At 53.2% G+C, this 19,380-nt stretch overlaps 1 protein-coding gene and 1 long non-coding RNA gene across 2 annotated transcripts in view; one reads left to right on the top strand and one right to left on the bottom strand.

The window, feature by feature from the left end:
* Positions 1-42: 42 nt before the first annotated feature.
* Positions 43-2,972, top strand: LOC309585832 (toll-like receptor 13; the record flags this gene model as incomplete). Its single annotated transcript, XM_082303676.1, has 2 exons — positions 43-878; positions 2,888-2,972. The coding sequence occupies 2 exons, from the start codon at positions 43-45 to the stop codon at positions 2,970-2,972; spliced, it is 921 nt and encodes a 306-aa protein (XP_082159802.1).
* Positions 2,973-6,278: 3,306 nt separating this feature from the next.
* The window catches only part of LOC309585831, a 30,822-nt gene continuing 17,720 nt past the window's right edge, over positions 6,279-19,380 (bottom strand). The window contains exons 2-4 of the long non-coding RNA XR_014227325.1: positions 7,658-7,888; positions 7,223-7,349; positions 6,279-7,023 (exon numbers count right to left, since the gene is read on the bottom strand). This is a non-coding gene — a long non-coding RNA (uncharacterized lncRNA). The remainder of the gene's footprint in view (positions 7,024-7,222; positions 7,350-7,657; positions 7,889-19,380) is intronic.

The raw sequence follows: 19,380 nt of genomic DNA, 5'->3' as shown, positions 1-19,380 counted from the left end.
AAGGAGCTGCGCCTGGCCAAAAACGAGCTGCGTGCACTGGATATGACTCTGGCCACGTGCCTGCCCGCCCTGCGCTACCTGGACCTGCGCAAGTGCCCGCTGAGTTGCAGCTGTGCCAATGCCTGGCTGCCTGGCTGGCTGGCACGTGGGCCCGTGCAGGTGGTCTACCTGTATAACTACACCTGTGGCGAGACAGGTGGGGCCTCCGCATACCTGCACTGCTTTGACACGCGTGTGTGCTACCTGGGTATGGGGCTGTACCTGTTTGCAGGGACAGCACCGGCTGTGCTGCTGTTGCTGGTGCTGCCACTGCTGCACCACCGTGGGTACTGGCGGCTGCGCTACCAGCTGTTCCTGTTGCATGCGTGGGCACGCGGGCGCTGGCGGCGGGAGCAGCGGCGCTACACCTACGACACCTTTGTGTCCTACAACTCCGGGGATGAGCGGTGGGTGCTGGAGGAGCTGGTGCCTGAGCTGGAGCGCGGAGCCCTGCGTCTCTGCCTGCACCACCGTGACTTTCGCCCTGGCCGCGCCATAGTGGACAACATTGTGGACGCTGTGTACAACAGCCGGCACACGGTGTGCGTGGTGAGCCGTGGGTACCTACGCAGCGAGTGGTGCTCATTGGAGATCCAGATGGCCAGCTATCGCCTCTTTGATGAGCTGCGCGATGTCCTTGTCCTCGTGTTCCTCGAGGACATCCCTGAGGCTGAGCTCTCAGCCTTCCACCACATGCGTCGTGTGCTGCTGCGGCGCACACACCTGCGTTGGCCCCCGGAGCCCCCTGCACAGCCCCTGTTCTGGGCAAAGCTCAGGTGTGCCCTGAGTGGGGGAGACGAGGAGGAGGAGGAAAGGGAGAGGGGGGGCAGGGAGGAAGGGTGCCCTGGTGCATCTGGGAGCCCTGGGGAAGTTCTCCCTCAGGAAAGCAACTTTCTGGCCCAAAATCACCATTTTTTATCTGGGGAAGGTGCCCTGTGGAGTGGGAATGATGGCAGCAAGGAGGAAGAGGAGAAGGAGGAGAAGAGGGGGGGCAAGGAGAGAGGTTGCCCTGAGATGACTGGGACCCCTGTGAAGGTTGCCTCTCAGAAAAGCAGTTTTCTGCCCCAAAATCACCGGCTTTTCTCTTGGGAATGTGCTCTGGACAGTGGGGATGAAGGTAACAAGAGGGAGAAGGAGGAGGAGAAGGAGGAAGAGGAGGAGGAGGAGAAGGAGGAGGAGAAGGGGGAGGAGGAGGAGGAGGAGGGGGAGAAAGATTGTGGGGATAGAGAGCAGCTGCTCTAGAGTGGCCTCACCCTAGTGTAATGGGGATTCCTGGGGACATTCCTATTAAAAAATGCCCTAGGGTATATTACCATGTCCCACAGCCATAGGGAGGTGGAGAGAAAATCCAGCAGGCAGGAACTGTGCAGCAAGATTTATTCATTTAATTATTTTACAAACTCTTTTACAGACCTTTTTCTTCATAGTCTAATTGGACAAAGGATCAGCCACCCCTTGGGGGTGATTGGCTAAAATCCTAAAACATCCATTGTCAAAATATTTTTCTACTATACCATGAACAAGACTTTTCAAGGTTGCAGGTGGCTTGGTTGTTTACATAACTCTGCTACCTCTTCTGTGAGAGAGAAAAGTCTCTCACAGGCTTAGAAAATAGCAAGAAAATCCTTGCTAGCAGCATTTTTGTATCCACACATTCCCAGTTAAAAAAAATGGGTTTGTCCCAAAATTCCTGGTTGTCCTCTGAGAAATGAGCAGTTGGGATGACAGTAATGAGGAAAAGGGGAAGGAGGAGGAGGTGATAAGATTGATCCAGAGTTAACTCATGTAAGCACAGTTAACTGTTGGGAGACAGCAAATGTTAATTACAAAACCTAAGCAGCAGGATTCACCTTCATCTTGTCAAGATAAGAGGAACAAGAATTTACTTGAAACCAGCACAGAGATTGCTGAATCATCCAGTGAAGAACTGCGCATACTCCAGAAAGAAAGATAAAAAGTGCATTGTGATGAAGACTACTGATTTTCATCAGAAAGACCCCCGAGGAAGAAGAGGAGCCTTCCTCAGTGCGACCACCAGGACACACCATGCATGTGTGGCACATATGCTAATGATATTAATGACTTCCCAGAACTAATTTCTATAACCACTCCTATCCCAAGGAATGCGATGACTGTTCATGAATTTTACCCATAATACAGTGTTGTAATAAGTGCCATGTGTGTGTATTAGGAGGAGCGATCCCCCACGCACCTGGCGCTGAATAAAGCAAATACCCGCTTCTTGGACTCTGTCTCTGAAGTGTCTCTTGGCCCAGTTTGGGGAGACTCAGAGGAAAAGAGGGAGCAAGGTGGACCTCAATGTTCAAATGCAGCAAATGCTTCATCACTCAGTTCCTTTTCCCGGTGTTTGCAGACACGTGGGAGCTGCAGCTTTTGCACGTCCGGCTCTTCCTGGGCACATGCTGCTGGAGCTCAATCAGCTGCTTCTGCCCATAGCGGCACCCTGAGGGTGGGGAAGTTCCAGTGGGATACGGGAGGCACCCACCAATCCATCCCGCCATGTACTGTCCTGGCCCCCTACTCAGCAGCTCCCAGGCAGGTCCCTGTCTCTCTCCCGCCCGAGCCTCACCAGCAGCAGGATATGCCTGGCTTGGCTAGCGAACCAAAGCGTGCTGCAGGTGTCCGGGCCGACCAGCCCGGCAGGCTCATGGCCGTGATCACAGGGCTGTGGCAACTGCGGCCCAGAGAGTCCTTCCGCAAGCGCATCAGCTGCTGTCCCAGAGCAGGACGTGGCTCTGCCTGCTCTGTCCCGAGAGACTGAAGCTCCGCTCAGCTCTCCGCCCTGGGGTGGTCGGGGATTGTCCCTCCCGGGCCTGTCCCCGGACAGGCAGAGCCTGGCAGTGCCAGACCGGGAACAACCTTCCCTTACCTCTGGCCAGCGGGCAGATGACGCTGTCGAGGGCCAGCAGTGAGCGATTGATGCTGGTCCCTCCCACAGCCCCTCTCCCTGTTTTCTCCCTGTTTTCTCCCAGTCCTTGGTGACCCAGGCTCACTCCAAGCCCGCCAGGTCAGTCAGGCTCACCTTGGCCACATGCAGATTCCAAGCAAAGCCAACAGCGGGGTCGGTCCCTCTGCTTCACCTCTGTGAGGGCAGAGATGGCTGAAGCTACGGTTGCTCCACACGCCCTTGGGGAGGCTGGTTGGAGCAGCGGCACTAGCCGGACCAAGGCTCCATGTTTCCTATGGGATGGGCCAGTGGATCACGCTGTGTTGTAAACAGATATAGGGAGTTGGGCTTTGTAATTGAGAGGTTGATAAGTTTGTTGGTTTCTGCACATGTTAATAAGGGCATTAATTGGGGAAACAAGTTTGTTGTAATGGAAGTTAATGTGTTGTATTGTATTATTAGAGGTTTGTTAGAGAAGTTTCTGGACTTTGTTAAAAGGGGAGTGGCATGGGTGCCAATCATCATTAGCATAAGGGGAGCAAGAGGCAAACCCCATTGGATCATCCTGACCCAATCAGACGAACCCTGGATACCAACGAGCCTACTGGAACAGACTAAAGGGGTGGGGTCCAGGGAGGGGCCATCCCCAGCTCTGGGGTATAAAATGCATCTCCCCAGTCCTGTGGGTGTGCCTCTGGCCATACCCTACCAGGGTTTAAGGACCCAGTGCTGCTCCTTTGTTTTGTAGACAGGCAAATCGACATTTTGGGTCTCCAGTTGTTAACTTTATAATTCTGTAATAAATTCCCTGTTCTTACATAATTGGCTCAGTCGTTTGTAACACGCTGGAGGATGGGGCAGGAGTAGGAGAGGAACCTGGCACACTGTGAGGATGAGCCAAACACCTGGAGATGACACAAAGTGCAAAGCCAGGTAAAGGATCTGGCAGGAAGGGACAGAGTTATGGAAAAGAATCAGCAGCTCCCATGTGCAGTGGTGGAGACTGGTACAGCTGGTCACCTTTCCAAGGGCCTGGAAAAGCATCCAGACACCTGGATTACTGCCCTGCAAGCAGCAACGGGTGAGGCACTAGGTTCAGGCTGAAGTGATAACCAGAGCCTCCATCTGCCCAGGCAGTTGTGACAGCCCTGCAAAATCAGGGAAGTACATGGCTGGAATTTAAATCCACTGGCAAATTTGCACCAAGAAACCAGGGAGCACTGAGGGGGACAGCCCTGGGATGTTGGTCCCAGCAGCTTCCTAGCTCCATTTCCAGCACTGATCAGAGCAGTACCACTGCCAGCAGCACTCACCTGGATGATGGCATGGGAGTGGGAGGAGGTGGCACTGGCCTTGGTGTGATGCTGCGCTGGTTTTTATTGCCCTTGACCAACATCTCCAGGATCTGCTCTGGTGATGTGGGCTGGGAGAGAATGGGCACAGAGATCAGCATCCCAGATGCGGCACCTAGACACCTCGACACCAAGCAGCCCCAGGCACTCAGGCTGAGGCATCCTGCAGCTCTGCAGGTCCTGTGACAACTTGGGATCACATCTGCTGCCAGCCAGGAGCTGTGCAGGTGGCACCTTGGGATCTCCACACCGCCTGTGTCCCCAGGACAGGAGAGAGAGGAGTGGAGGGGGAGAGGAGGGAAGGGGAGCTTCCTGCAGCAGCCCCTGTGCCAGGGGTCACTCCCAGGCTGGGCTGGGATGCGACAAAGCTCATTGGGGAGCCCTCCCTGCTCCCCTTCGTGGCAATTTTTCTCCCTGTTTCAGCCTCTTCAATGCAGCAGAGACAAAAGGAGTTCCCACACCAGCACTGCTCTGATGCAGAGGTCACCCTTGAACCTTCCCCAGAATAAGCTGATAGCCCCACTCCCACATCTCTCCCCATGAGGTGTTTCTGCTTCCAGACCTTCTCATTCCTCTTGTTTGCATCCATCTTCCAACACCCCTTTGAAGCCTCCCCACCAGCACAGCTGTCCTAGTTTCAGCCAAGACAGAGTTGCTAAAATAGAGTTAATTTTTTTTTTTTAGCCCTTCAAACATTGGGATCTCCATTTAGCAAAGGCCACCTGGTCAGTTAATATCTGAGGCCCTACCAGTCGAGCTGACCCTGCCCAATCAAAACATCCATGTACTGGAGAAGGGGATAAATTTCCCGTGGTGTGTATGAGAAACGGGTTAGGGAAAACTGCTTGGATCAGTCCTGCCTTAAGCAGAGGCAAACCCATCCATGGGATTGTCTTTTCTCAAGGACCTTGGTGCACTTTGTGGGTAATACAGGAGGATTTGACTTTGGGTGAGAGCAGTCTGTGATGTTGACTTGTATAACACTGGGTGCTGAATGACACGCCGCTGTGTGCCATAAGTCCCATAGCCAATGAGGATGGACTGCTCCAGATATACCAGTCATGAGCTCCTGATGCTGCAGCCAGCCAACAGCACAGCAGCCCTCCTGCCCTGGGAAACATCAAGGATGGACAGAATCCACAGCCATGGACTAAATGAACTCAGCAGACATCTTGGAGGCCCAGCCGTTCACAATAGAAATTATATCTGTGCTGGTATATATGTATACGTGTATGTGTATGTTTATATGTATTTAGTGGAAAGGTATAGGATCTGGGCATGAGTAGATGGTATAGAAAGAGGGTTGGTTAGGGCTTTAATGTTTTCTGTACCACCTCACCTTTTTGTCAGGGGTGGAGGAAAGGGACTCTCTCTGGCCTCTAAGAAGAAGGGCACGGCTTCTGGATGAAAAACATTATGGAATTTTCCACCATTGTTCATTGGCTTGGGGTCCACATTGAGCATTTTTGCATGTGAGGTACCGTTTTTTTCCTTTTCTTATTAATATTGTTGCTGTTACTGTTTGTTTTCTTATCGCACTGCTGTTTGCATCAAATATTTCTTATCTCAACCTGTGATTTTTACCTTTTGTGCCTTCAATTCTTTATCCTGCCGGAGCAGGAAGGGAAAGGCAAAGGGGGGAGCGAGCAAGCGCCATCTGGTTTGGGAGAGTCTCAGTGGGGGGCACTGAATTGGGGAGTTCCTAAACCATGACAGTTGCAAAGCAATCTGGAATTCCATGGCCCAAGCCAATAGCAACAGATCCTAGAGCAGGTTTCCATGGTGTTAGAATCTGGTTTAAACACAGAAGAGCAGAGGAAATGCGAATTAAGCGGATCGAGCCCAGAAAGGCTTGAAATGTACCCAAAAAACATGATTAAAACCAAACGAGGTTAGATGCTGGTGCCAAAAAATGATATATTTTATTTAGCAGTAAAAGAAGCAAAGAGAAAGAAAGAGAAAAGAAAGAAAAGGGGAGATAGAGAAAGAAGTGTGCGTGGGGGGTGGGGGGACAGGGAGAGAGTGATGGGTTAGGTAGAAACATATCACCCTTCTGGGGTTCTCAACGACATCTTGTTGCTCCCCTCCATCTGGTCTTGGTGAGGGTCCCCCACTGCCGCTGTGCTGCTATGCCACACCACACCACACCAAAAAGTATAGAATCCAGTGTATTAATGTACATTTTGGGCAGGTGGGAACGCCCATGTGCCTCCCTTGCAGGGGGCCAGTTTGACACTGTCCCTTGCAGCACTGTGGATCTGTTGCATCCTCTCTGGTGCAGGGTCTGGGGACCCCTTTGGGGGAGGCCTTTGATGGGCCATGTCACCACCTCTGTCCTTCCTGTGGATGCAGCTTCTCCTGGGGAGAAGGGGCCCCACAGCTGAGCTCCTCTGCACAGCGGAGGATGGGCATTGACTGCCTCTCACCAGAGGCTTTTTCATCACACCCCCAAACCCTGTCTCCGCCTCACCCTTTGGTTGGAGGGTCTGTGGGAGTCTGGCAGCTGATAGCCCTGAGGCTATGGTCTTCACTCCAAAAGTGTTAAGCTTGTGCTCTGTGAATGTATTCTTCTCTCCCAGCCCTGAGTTGTTACTTTATCTTATCTTCATCAGCGAGCAGTGTAGGGCTTCCGCCAGGGCCCCATTCAGGGTGTGGTGGTCTTCTCTGCAGCTTTTGTAATACAGTGTCCTGGTCTGACACAGCTAAGCGTCAAGCACATGAAATCTGTTATTTTTATAAGGGGAAAAATAAGAAAATATTGAGGAAAATTGGAGAGCTGCAAGGCAAAGCAGGTTCAAACTTAAACAGTTACAGTACAAAGGAAAGGTTTATTACTAACAGAATTAAAAGTAAAAAGGAATAACAAGAAATTACAGCAAACCTCCCCTCTCTCCCAGCACTCTCCTTGTTTTACCCAACTCACACAAAGGGTAACAGAACATGGGATGTTAGTCAGTGTTGCAGTTCTTGATAAATCTCTTTCATATGCTTCAGGAAAAAAGGGTTTTCTTCAGCTCCACATGGTTCCCAAACTGCCACCAACAGCAGATCTGCCCGGAAAGAAACAATCTGCTGTGGTGTAAAACATCTCTTCCATGGAAAATCTCACAGTTCCTTCACACTGCCAAACATAGGCTATCACTTGGGGTTATTAATCTTTTTAAGGATGAGTTACTTTGGGCTGAACACAAAGGTTTTTTTTCGCCACAAGTCTCTAAAAAAAGCCTCTCAATACTTCCATGTAGCCTGGCATAGGCACTCTTCACAATTTCCATGGCCCACACATGAACTTTTCATCCCCCCATGTACTTCAAATGGAATAAAGAGACAAACAGTTTGTGGTATTACAGTTTCTTACCACGGCATGCAAGAAGGGTTTTAAGCTACGCGCCAGAATCGCGGCACCGCCCTCTTTTCTCCCGTCGCCATTTCCAGCTCCGTCCCACGTGACTCACTTCTCTTTCTCTCTGACTCTGCAGCCGCCATGTTGAAGGGTGTTCTTGTTCAGGCTTTACAGTGAGGAAAGCCTCGCTCCCTCTGTGCTGCTGGCTGCGTGGTGTCCTCTTCAGTTCAGCACGAAGTGTGCTGGCTGCAGACAGGAGGGAGAGGAGAGGAGAGGAGAGGAGAGGAGAGGAGAGGAGAGGAGAGGAGAGGAGAGGAGAGGAGAGGAGAGGAGAGGAGAGGAGAGGAGAGGAGAGGAGAGGAGAGGAGAGGAGAGGAGAGGAGAGGAGAGGAGAGGAGAGGAGAGGAGAGGAGAGGAGAGGAGAGGAGAGGAGAGGAGAGGAGAGGAGAGGAGAGGAGAGGAGAGGAGAGGAGAGGAGAGGAGAGGAGAGGAGAGGAGAGGAGAGGAGAGGAGAGGAGAGGAGAGGAGAGGAGAGGAGAGGAGAGGAGAGGAGAGGAGAGGAGAGGAGAGGAGAGGAGAGGAGAGGAGAGGAGAGGAGAGGAGAGGAGAGGAGAGGAGAGGAGAGGAGAGGAGAGGAGAGGAGAGGAGAGGAGAGGAGAGGAGAGGAGAGGAGAGGAGAGGAGAGGAGAGGAGAGGAGAGGAGAGGAGAGGAGAGGAGAGGAGAGGAGAGGAGAGGAGAGGAGAGGAGAGGAGAGGAGAGGAGAGGAGAGGAGAGGAGAGGAGAGGAGAGGAGAGGAGAGGAGAGGAGAGGAGAGGAGAGGAGAGGAGAGGAGAGGAGAGGAGAGGAGAGGAGAGGAGAGGAGAGGAGAGGAGAGGAGAGGAGAGGAGAGGAGAGGAGAGGAGAGGAGAGGAGAGGAGAGGAGAGGAGAGGAGAGGAGAGGAGAGGAGAGGAGAGGAGAGGAGAGGAGAGGAGAGGAGAGGAGAGGAGAGGAGAGGAGAGGAGAGGAGAGGAGAGGAGAGGAGAGGAGAGGAGAGGAGAGGAGAGGAGAGGAGAGGAGAGGAGAGGAGAGGAGAGGAGAGGAGAGGAGAGGAGAGGAGAGGAGAGGAGAGGAGAGGAGAGGAGAGGAGAGGAGAGGAGAGGAGAGGAGAGGAGAGGAGAGGAGAGGAGAGGAGAGGAGAGGAGAGGAGAGGAGAGGGACCCCCCCGTCCCAAGAAGCCGCGCTCAATGGGTTTAGCTGTGTGGCAGTCCATGGCTGGTTTTAGCTGCCTGCGGCTCTGGGACAGTTCCCACCCCCCAGTGACCAGGGTCTGTGCCACAGCGTTGGGAAAAAGGGGGGGCAGTGGTCCTGGCCCAGCAGGGCCCGGAGGCTTGGAGGGCCCCCCACCTTCCGGCAGGCGAGCTCGGACCAAAGGCAAATTCCCGCCTTTCCGTGCGGTTTAAATATGTAAATTGCGAGAAGCGTCATTAGTCTAAAAGACTGTCCATCAACTCAGGTTCAATCCACTACATACAGTTATGCTGTAATAGGCAAAAGTCCTTCGTTAAGATGTTTAAGTCATAAACAATAATGTTTCAGTCTCCGACACAAGACAATCCAGGATCACAACTGGGCTAAGACTTGGTTGCCAAGGCAAAATTTTAGGAACGGATCCATTGATGATGCTGTCGTAACTGACTTTCGGAATGGGACTGCAAATGGTTGCCATGGCAACAGGATCTGCTACAGGCCTCAGCTTGTGCCCATGGCAACCACTTGTAGCAATGGGTCTCCATGGAGATGCTCCAGGACTGGTGTCAGCCATGGGTCCTGGTGATGGGCCTGGAGTGACAGGATGAGGGAGAATGGCTTCCCCCTGATAGAGAGCAGGTTTAGATGAGCTTTTAGAAAAAAAATTTTCCCTGTGAGGGTAGTGAGGCCCTGGCACAGGTTGCCCAGGGAAACTGTGGTTGCCCCATTGCTAGAAGTGTCCAAGGCTGGTTTGGACAGGGCTTGTGGCAACGTCATCTAGTGGACTGTATCCCTGCCCATGGCAGGAGGGTTGGAAATACAGGCTCTTTAAGGTCCTTCCAACCCAAACCATTCTGTAATTCTGTGATTCCATGAGTGGTGTGTGATGTGGTGGTTGGAGTGTCTTGGGCAGAGCAACCACAAAATGACAGTTTTCCATTGTGGGGGAAGAAAGGAGGGGACAGCAGAACTGCCCCCTTGGACTGCTGGAGGGCAGACTTCATCCTGTTTAGGAGATCCCTTGACAGAGTCCCTTGGGAGTCAGTCCTGAAGAGAAAAGGAATCCAAGAAAGCTGGACATGCTTTAAGAAGGAAATTTTAAAGCTCCAGGAGCTGAGCCCATGTGCCATAAAACAAGCCAGTGTGGGAAAATGACTGGAAAATGACTGGCCTGGTTAAAGAGAGAACTTAGGCAGGAACTCAGGGCAAAAAAGAGCATGTGTCACCTCTGGAAGGAGAGGCAGAAAACCTAGGGGATTACAAGGATGTTGTGAGGTGACATAGCAAGAAAATTAGAAGGGCCAAAGCCAAGCTGGAACTTAATTTGGCCACTGCAATTAAAGTTAACAAGAAAAGTTTCTATAAATCCTTTGGTAGTAAAAGGAGGGCTCAGGAAAGTCTCCATCCTTTCCTGGGTGCAGAGGGCAGTGCCATGTCATGGAGGAGGAAAATGTCTTTAATGGCAAACCCAGTTGTCCTGAGGATGCTCAGCTCCCAGGGCTGGAAGTTGGTGACAGGGAGCTGAGTGAAGTCCAGGAGGAAACAGTCAGTGACTGCTCTGCCAATGAGACGCACACACAAGTCCCTGGGCACAAATGAGATGCACCTGAGGGTACTGAGAGAACTGGAGAAAGAGCTGGCCAAGCCAATTTCACTCATTTCCCACCAGCTCTGGTGAACTGGAGGAGTTCCTGTTGACTGGAAATCAGCAAATGTGATGCTCATCTACGAGAAGGATTGGAAGGAGGGTCCAGTGTCAGTGACTGAGGCATGGACCCAGACCAGCAGGGAATCGGAATCGTTTATTCAAAGGAATTAGCTGGTTTTATACACTCTTCTAAGGCACAGTATTTCCTTCTATGCTAATCTTCACTACCCTGTGACCTATCCCGTGTTGCCACATCAGCAACACACTTCCTTCTATGGGATGATCACTCGCTGTTCACCCATCCGTCAGCTCCCGGCAGGCTGCTCTCCATAAGAGTCTGCAGTTTGACATCTCCTCCCCCTACCAGGGTCTGGTGGAGACAAGCTTCTCTGTGCTGCCATGTGCTCCTTTGTGCTGCCATGTGCCTCTGCAGGCAGGTTATACAGCTTGTAATTCAACTTTATTCCATCTCTTCCCACAGTCTAGAGAACTCCAGCCTGTCAGCCTGACCTCTGTACTGGGAAAGGCTATGGAGCAGATCATCCTGAGTGCTATCCTACAGCATGTGCAGGACAACCAGGGGATCAGGCCCAGACAGTGCACGTTTGGGAAAGGCACGTCCTTCTGTGACAGAATAACCCACTCAGTAGATGAGGGAAAGGCTGTGGACGTGTGTTTCTAGAGGTCAGTAACGTCTTTGACACTGGAGAAACTGGCTGCTCATGGATTGGACAAGGCAACTGTTTGCTGGGTGAAAAACTGGCTGATGCCCAAACCTAGAGTGGTGGGGAATGGAACTAAATCCAGTTGGGGCTGGTGTAGCAGGACATGTTCCCTGCCACAAGAGCTTGCTAATTGGTGAAATAACTCACTAAAGAGAGCTTGTCTTGTGGTTATTCAGGTGCCATGGAAGTGACGCTTCTAGCTGACAATAAACATCTTGCTGTGGCAGCAAGATTGTAGAAAGATAAGCTGGAGTTTCTGACAGACACTTTACTTCACAACCAAACTTTCACAAAACAGAAGTCTTCTGCACATTCCCTGGAAATTTGTGGGGCTTTTACCCCAAAGTCAGGACACTGGTTTTGTGGTTACTCTCTCAAGGGTTGAGTGAAAGGACTCTGTGCGCATTCTTGCCAGTTTGGTGGTAAATTACATTGCCTCCTAATCTATACTATTTCTTTTCCAGCTTTAATATAGGTACCGTATAGTTACTTATAAAACTGTACAGTTGTGCACTGTTTTATGTAATTTACTGGTAGTTCTTTTGTTTTATACTGTGTAGTAAGTAACTCTTTTCAAGACCTTTTGTCTGTTATCTCCTGTCTATTCAACAAATAACTCATTTTTTACTAGACCTGATCTGCCACTCTTAGAACTTTGCGAGCCAGAGTGGTTTAGGTGCAGGCCACCTAATTCAAGCTGTATCCAAAATTCCTAGCCTAAGATAGGGCTTGTCTGCAGCTCCCACTCTATCCATAACAGCCGATCACTTGTGGGTGACTGCAGGGGTCAGTGTTGGGGTCAGTCCTGTTTAACATCTTTATTGATGATCTGGATGAGGGGATGGAGTGTAAGTCACAGTAAGTTCACAAATGACACCAAATTGGGTGGGAGTGTGGATCTGCTGGAGGGCTTGTTTTTCTCTGGCAGTGTCTTGGTTTTGAAAGACAGGTGTCTGCTAAGGAAGGCAGAAGCCTCCCTTGAAGTGGCAGATATAACCCCTTTCCCTCTGAGTTATTATAATTTTGAAATCAAGGGCCTTTAGGCAAAGATGTGGGAAAATAGGAGTAACAGTTCTTTACTCTCTCTCTCTCTCTCTATATATATATATAACCAGCCCAACAAAACAACAATAACTATGGCAGTAGCAGCAATCACAAACCCAGTCCCAGCCTTCTCGGCTGTCAGGCCCTTTCCCCTCGGGTGCAGTTCCGCTCGCAGCCGACAGGGGCGCTGGCGGCTCCCGGTGAGCAGGGCAGGTGCGATGGTTCCCCCGCGGCTGCAGGGGGCGCTCCGGAGCGAGCTCGGGGAGCACGCGGCACCGGTGCCCTGGGATCCCGGGGAAGGATGGAACAAAGGCTTCCCAAACCGCTGGGCAGCCGATCCCGGACTCTCGGGAACAGCAGGCTGGAGCGGCAGGCTGGAGCGGCAGGCACAAACACAAATCCCGGGTGGCAGACGAGATTTATCCAGATGGGGAACCCGCCGGAGGTCCAGGCAGGCAGGGCGAGCACGGCTACAACGCAGTGAAAGCTCGAAGCAGCAGCAGCGGGGCAGGGCGGCCACAGCCCGGCCTCCAGCAGGGCAGGGAAAGCGGCTTTGGGATCCTGGCGTTGTTTCCAGCAGAAAGAAAAACAGCCGAAAAAAGGAACCAGCAGCTCCTCTCTCTGCAGCTTCTCTCTCCGGACGCTGAGAGCTACTGAACCCACACCCAGGTGAAACAAAAGAAGTGGCCAGGCCCCTTTGTCTTCTCTTAAGCACCCGGTGATTTATCATCTTAGTAACAGAATGGGGGAAAATTCCTTTAACAGAAAAAAACCTAGATCTCTTAAAACCCCAACAGGCAGTTTCCAGGTATCATCTGTGATCTTTGACTTCTTCACTCCAGTCTTTTGATCTTTACACTCAGCATCAGAATGTGAGAAGTCACTGTTCTGTTTCTTTGGCTGCTGTTCTGCATGCTCTAGCTGCAGTTGCGAGCTGGTCAGGTCCACTGCTTCCCTTACGATATTCTCACAGCTCCTTGGGAAAATTCTACAGCCTGGCTCCTGCTATCCCCCCTCTTGTTCTGTTTCTCATGCAGCACGGGGGTGGAATTTGCTGGCCGGGCTGGGGCTGAGGTGAAAGGCACCATGCAGGCGGGATTCTCACAGCTGGGGGAGCAGAGCGGCAGCTGTGGCGACTTGGCAGCCTCAGGGCATCCGCAGAGCAGCTGCAGAGGGGAGAAGGCGCGGCTCCGCAGTGCCGAAGCAGCGAAGGAACGGCCGGGGTGAGCTGGGGCAGAGCGTTCTCACAGGAGCTGCCTCCAGCCCGCTGTTACAGCGGGGGAAACAACAACAAACTGTCTCTTCAACTCCCACGCCACGTGGGCGGCCAGGGCGAGCTGCCACAAGCGGCCACGCAGGGCTCGGTCCTGGGCTAGCAGCATGGCTGGCTTGGGCGTGCCCCCCTCGGTGGGGGGAGGCAGCCACGCATGAGCCGGCCGCGGGTCGTGGGCGGGCTTGGCGGCAGCGGTGATGAGGGAGAAAAGTGGCTGGGCTTGCACCCCGTCTAAGCTGCCACAGCTGCCGCAGTTTCTTCAGTCTGTGTTCGAAAGGCACTAGATCCCCTCTGTCTCTAGTATCATCAGGCTGTCTCAGGCCTCTCAGGGAGTCTCCAAATGCCGCTTTTTCGGCTCGGGGCTTCTCAAGCCGCAGTAGGAACCTGCTGGGGTCATGGCGCCGGGGCAGCCCCGTGGGCTTTGCAGGCGGGTCACTGCTGCTTCATCACGGCTTCTGCTGGGGCTACTGGGGCCCGAAGCCATCTCGGCTGGGGCACAGAGCCAATGCTGAGGGGCAGGCTGAGCCCAGCGGGAGTGCCGGTCCGGCACAGGGCCTGGAGCAGGCGGGCGCGAACGCTTCGCAACCTCCCCTCACGAAGCGGGTGCAGGTGCTGTGTTCAGCAGCTTTCGCAGCGCCTTGCCCTCTAGTGCACACAGCCGCAGCCTCACTAAGGCTGGGCAGCGAAGGGAAGGAGACCAGGGCAGCGCACGTGGAGGTGCTGCTGTCCCCGAGCATCCCGGAGTCTCCCCGGCTGCTACCACCCCCACTCTCGGTCTCAGCCACGTGGGAACGTGAGGTGGGTTGGTTTTCACGGGCAGGACTACCGATGGAGGGCACAGGGACACAGGCGTGAGAGGCAGGGTGCACAGGTGGGAAGGGATTCTTGGTGGAGGGAGAAGGGCCCGACACAACACGTATCGACATGTGGGAAGGGCCAGGGACGGAAGAGGGACCGCGCGCGGTACCATAAGCGGGAGCAGGTCGGGGAGAGGGACCGCGCGCGGGCGAAGAGCCCGCCACTCTCACCGGGGCTTCCACGTGGCGTTCGCCATTTTGTCTGAGGGGAGTGGAAGCGGGAGAATTAAAAATAAAGGTAGCAGCTGGGACTGCAGGACTGATTCTGCTGCCACTCCGATCTTGGAGCAAATTTATAGTGGAAAAAATCGGGGAAGTGGGTACAGGGAAGGGGTTTGGGGTAGAACCCGGGGTGGCTTGGCCAGCGCCACCGTGGGCAGGGAACAAAGGAGACAGGGAGAGAGCAGGCAGACGGTAGCAGACCTGTGCACTCTGGCAGAATCCATCTCCTAGTTTCCCTTAAAGCAGGGCAGAGGGATCAGGGATGCAAGGAGAGGAAAGCGGTAAAGGGTTTTTTAAACTGGGGTTAACTATTCCCAACTGTTTCACAAGACTATCAACAGCTTTTGCTACCTTGCAAAGCAAATAACCTTTTCCAGACATAAACAACCATCGCACAAAGCGTTTTAGATACTCAACTAACCACTGCTTAAACAACCACTGAACAAAATGTTTTAAACCTTCCCTGGTATAATGAAAATTTTCCCAAACAAGGACTCTTAGAACTGGGAGAAAGGCTTCTCACAGGAGATGAGAAAACTCTGCCCTTATCTCCCTCTCTTCCCAACCTTACAGATAAAAGGCAATTTACAAAAAAGGATACAAAAGTGACCCATATTACCTTAGAGTGTCAAATAAAAGTCTCAAGGTTGGCCCACCGACTTTAGACCAGTCTTCTCTTTCCCTAGAAGGTTGTTGGTCTCCCCTGCCGAGCCCCTGATAGAACTCGGAGGTTTCTTTGGGGCTATGGCTGCTCAGATGTGACTTAAATCCAGGAAGTACTGGAGACGCTCTTGGGGATGGTCCCTGGCCGTCCACGTTGATGCGCCATTTAATACCATCCCTGCCTGGCTCCGTGGGGTCCCGCGTGTACCCGCAGACAGACGGGTGGGTTCAGTATTATGGTCGGTAGCAAACAGTCGAGAAGGGCATTTGCGTGCATTCCGGCAGGAGCATTTATTGCTTCGACACCATTGAGGTTGCAGGGGCAAATATGAACATGGTCCCAAAGCTCATGGTTTTGTCTGGGGGCAGGGAAAAGGCAGGACTAGGGAACGGGGACCAGTGGGGAACTCTGGGGGAGTGACGAGGGGTAGAGGCTAACAGCCAACCGGGGAATTCAAACTGGGGTAGATTAACATAACAGAACAAGCATCCCGGGAGAAGCCCCCTTGGCCACCCCAACATAAAGTGGCTCCTATGGTACTAGGGACCCATCTTAATGAGAACTCTCTGTCCCTTGTAATGTATGTTCACTGGCCACCACACACCACTGTCCCCAAAGCCATGCACAATTCCCTCTGGGGCACCAGCCACATCTCTTACTCAGCATGTGCTGCACAGGTCTTTCTTCTTATCTTCCTACTTGGAACAGAGTATTTCCTCCTCGCTGTCCTGTGCTACAACCGCTACGTGTCCATCTGCAAACCCGTGCACTATGGGACCCTCCTGGGCAGCAGAGCTTGTGCCCACATGGCAGCAGCTGCCTGGGCCAGTGGCTTTCTCACTGCTCTGCTGCACACGGCCAATACATTTTCCCTGCCCCTGTGCCAGGGCAATGCCCTGGGCCAGTTCTGTGAAATCCCACACATCCTCAAGCTCTCCTGCTCACACTCCAACCTCAGGGAACTTGGGCTTCTTGCTGTTAGTTCCTGTCCCAGTTTGAGACAAATTAAGGGAAATGTTCTGGAAGGAACATCCCCTTCAAAGAAAGCAGGTTACAGCCAGGTAACCTGGTTCGGAAAGAATTTTCCTCGGAGGAAAGTGAAAAAAACTATTTCTTTAACAAGCAAAAGTGCACCCAGGCACGGGAAAAAGAATAATGTAAAATAATAAAACCTCTTGCTGACAAGAACCTGGTAAAATTCAAAGTCCTTCGTGGCGTAGCTCTCTCCTCTCTGAAGCTGGGGTTCGGCATGGGCCCCTCTGGGCCGTGGTGTAGGGCCTCCAGATGATGTTCTGGTGTTGCTGAACAGTCCAGAAGAGGAGAAGAAGAAGCCAAACTCCCAGGGCTCCATGGTTTAGCTAACAGAAAAGCTAACTAAAAAAACAAGAGAATGCCACTCTCTTCCCTGCTGCAGAGAGCCTAGAGCTGAGCAAAAAAACCAGGAAGATGCTTTCCTCTGCTCTGTAGCAGTGAAAAACGCAGGGGATTGTATGTGTCCTTGAAGCACAATACCACTCGGCTCTTTTTTTTTCCCCTTTCTATCAGACCCAGCTTAAAGACACAGAAAGGCACAGGATTCATGTCTGGCATAGCACAGACGATAGGGAATACAGTATCATACATTGCCCCAGGACAGTGCCTGTTTAGCCTTTGGCTGTTTTGTGTTCATGGTTTTCTCCTATGTGCAGATCTTCAGGGCCGTGCTGAGGATTCCCTCTGAGCAGGGACAAAGGCACAAAGCCTTTTCCACGTGCCTCCCTCACCTGGCCGTGCTCTCCCTGTTTATCAGCACTGGCTTTTTTGTCTACCTGGAGCCCCCCTCCATCTCCTCCCCATCCCTGGATGTGGCCCTGTCAGTTCTGTACTTGGTGGTGCCTCCAGCCCTGAACCCCCTCATCTACAGCCTGAGGAACCAGGAGCTCAAGGCTGCAGTGTGGACACTGATGGCTGGACGATTTAAGAAACATTAAACTGGTTGCCAATTTCTGCAAATCACTTGTAATAAAACTCATCTTTGATAGTTCTTGTTGGTTTGGTTAAGGGGTTATTTTTTCTCTTCAGTTATTTATTGTTGTCCACAAAGCAAGGGCAATATTTCTTCGGTTTCTCATTTTGTTTCTCTCCACCTTGGCTGTGGCCCCAGACTGTGTCAATGAGGAGCTGTGCTCTCGGTGCCTTTAAATGAACTCAAGGATCTGCCAGCAAAGTTTCCAGCAGAGATGCCCCTTTAGTTGCCTTGTGTGGAGCTGCAGCAGCAATGTCTGTGTGCAGAGCTGGGGGCAGATCAGGGGGGCACAGCAGCTGTGGCCAGGAGCAGCAGCCCTTGGTGCTGCCAGTGCTGCTCCCGTGCCACTGCCCCGCTGCCCTCCTGCCCCTCGTGTTGCTGCAGGGCCTGAGTGCTCTGGGGCTCGCTCCCAGCCCTGGGCTGGCAGTGCCGGGGCTGCAGCAGGGACAGGCCATGGGCACTGCTGGGGCAGCGCTGACGCCTCAGGGCAGGGCCTGGGGGCTCCAGGCTCCTTGCCCGGGCTCTCTCAAGAGCACGCCCAGGCCAGTGCTCAGCAGAGAAAACCCCCGTGAGCAGCCCCAGGGTGGCCGTGGGCAGGGTGGGGGCAACCAGCAGGGCTGGTGCTCTGCAGGGTCCCTGGGGGAGCCGGGAAGGAGCAGCAGAGCAGGGCCTGATCCATCCCCCCTGCGCTGGACACCCCAGGGCAGCGTCCCAGAGCGGCCTCATGCACCTGCCAGCAACATCCCCCCTCTGCAGCCCTGGCCTCTGCCCAGCTCCCAGAGGGGCTGGATCCTTGCAGGCACACACACGGCAGGACTGGCTCAGGAGCCCCTGTTTGCACTGCACAGCCCAGGCGTGAGCACCCCACGCTGTTGCTGTGGGGAGATGAACCTGAGTGAGCACAAATACCATCAGCCCCTGGGGGCCAGCAAGGGCTGGGGGACGGCAGGGAAACCTCTCAGCTTTGTCGGGGCCTCTCAAGTCAGCCAGAAAGTTTGTTCCCATCAGCTCTGAGTTTCCTGTCCCACTGCAGACATTGCTCAGAGCCAGGGCTGCCTGGCAGCCACCCCCAAACAGCCCTGAGCATTTCCTTTGCTTCACCTTTGCTTTCTTTCCTCTTTCCTGCTCCACATTTCTTGCTCTTGCCCATCCCTGTCCCCTCCCCTGCAAACAGCCCAGCCCTGTTTGCCCTTTCCTCTCTGGCCTCACTCCCCATTCAGTTGCTGCCTTGGCACCACGGGAACGTCCCTTGGGGAGCAGGATCATCCTACAAGTGCTGCAGGAATTGTCTGCAGGGCCCTGCAGTGCCTCGAGCTGTTCCCTTGCCAGAGGCACCAGAGGCCAGGGGGGCACATCTGGGCTGCTGTGTCTGGCTGTGGGGCTCCCTGTTGTGGGGCAGGGAGGAGGAGCTGGAGAGGCTCTGCAGGACTGACAGGATGGGCTTTGGGGCCCGTGTGGAGAAGCTGAGTGTGGGGGCCGGTGGGCCTGCTGGACAAGGAATGAAGGGAGTCCTATGGTGGGACAAGTCCTATGCTTCTTTACAGGTTAGGGTGACTGAAAAAGCTTCCCTCAGAATGCCCTGATCTGTTATAATAATGTACCCTAGTCCTGCTTCCCTGGTTGGCTCCGTTGGTTGCGCCACTCCTTGTTACGTTATATACCCCATTGCCACGCCCTCAGAGTTTCCCTATTGGTTCCCTTACCCTGGCCCCACCTGTGTGCCGCCCCCTGCCCTCAGACCATCATTGGTCCCTGATGCCCTACCCCCCTCTCGTGTAAAACCCTAGACCTCCCATTGTTCTCGACCTACTTCTGTGGAACCTTGCACGAGTGTGGCTGCAATAAATCTCTCCCATAGAACCCCATGCGAAGACCCTTCCTGCTCCTTTGTCGTCGGACTGCTGTGCCAGCTATCCAGTGTGTGTGTGTGTACGTGTGTGTGTACATGTGTGTGCAAGTGTGGTGGCTGCACCGAGCGGCTTCCTGCTGGGGATGCTTTTGGGAAGGTCACAGCACTTTACCATCCAAAACCGCTGTGACACTGAGGGACTTGGACTGCTGGACCTTCTGA

This window comes from Coloeus monedula, assembly GCF_965178545.1.
Source record: "Coloeus monedula genome assembly, contig: HAP1_SCAFFOLD_523, whole genome shotgun sequence".
In the NCBI taxonomy this organism is placed as follows: Eukaryota; Metazoa; Chordata; class Aves; order Passeriformes; family Corvidae; genus Coloeus; species Coloeus monedula.
This window is presented reverse-complemented; position numbering and strand designations above follow the sequence as displayed.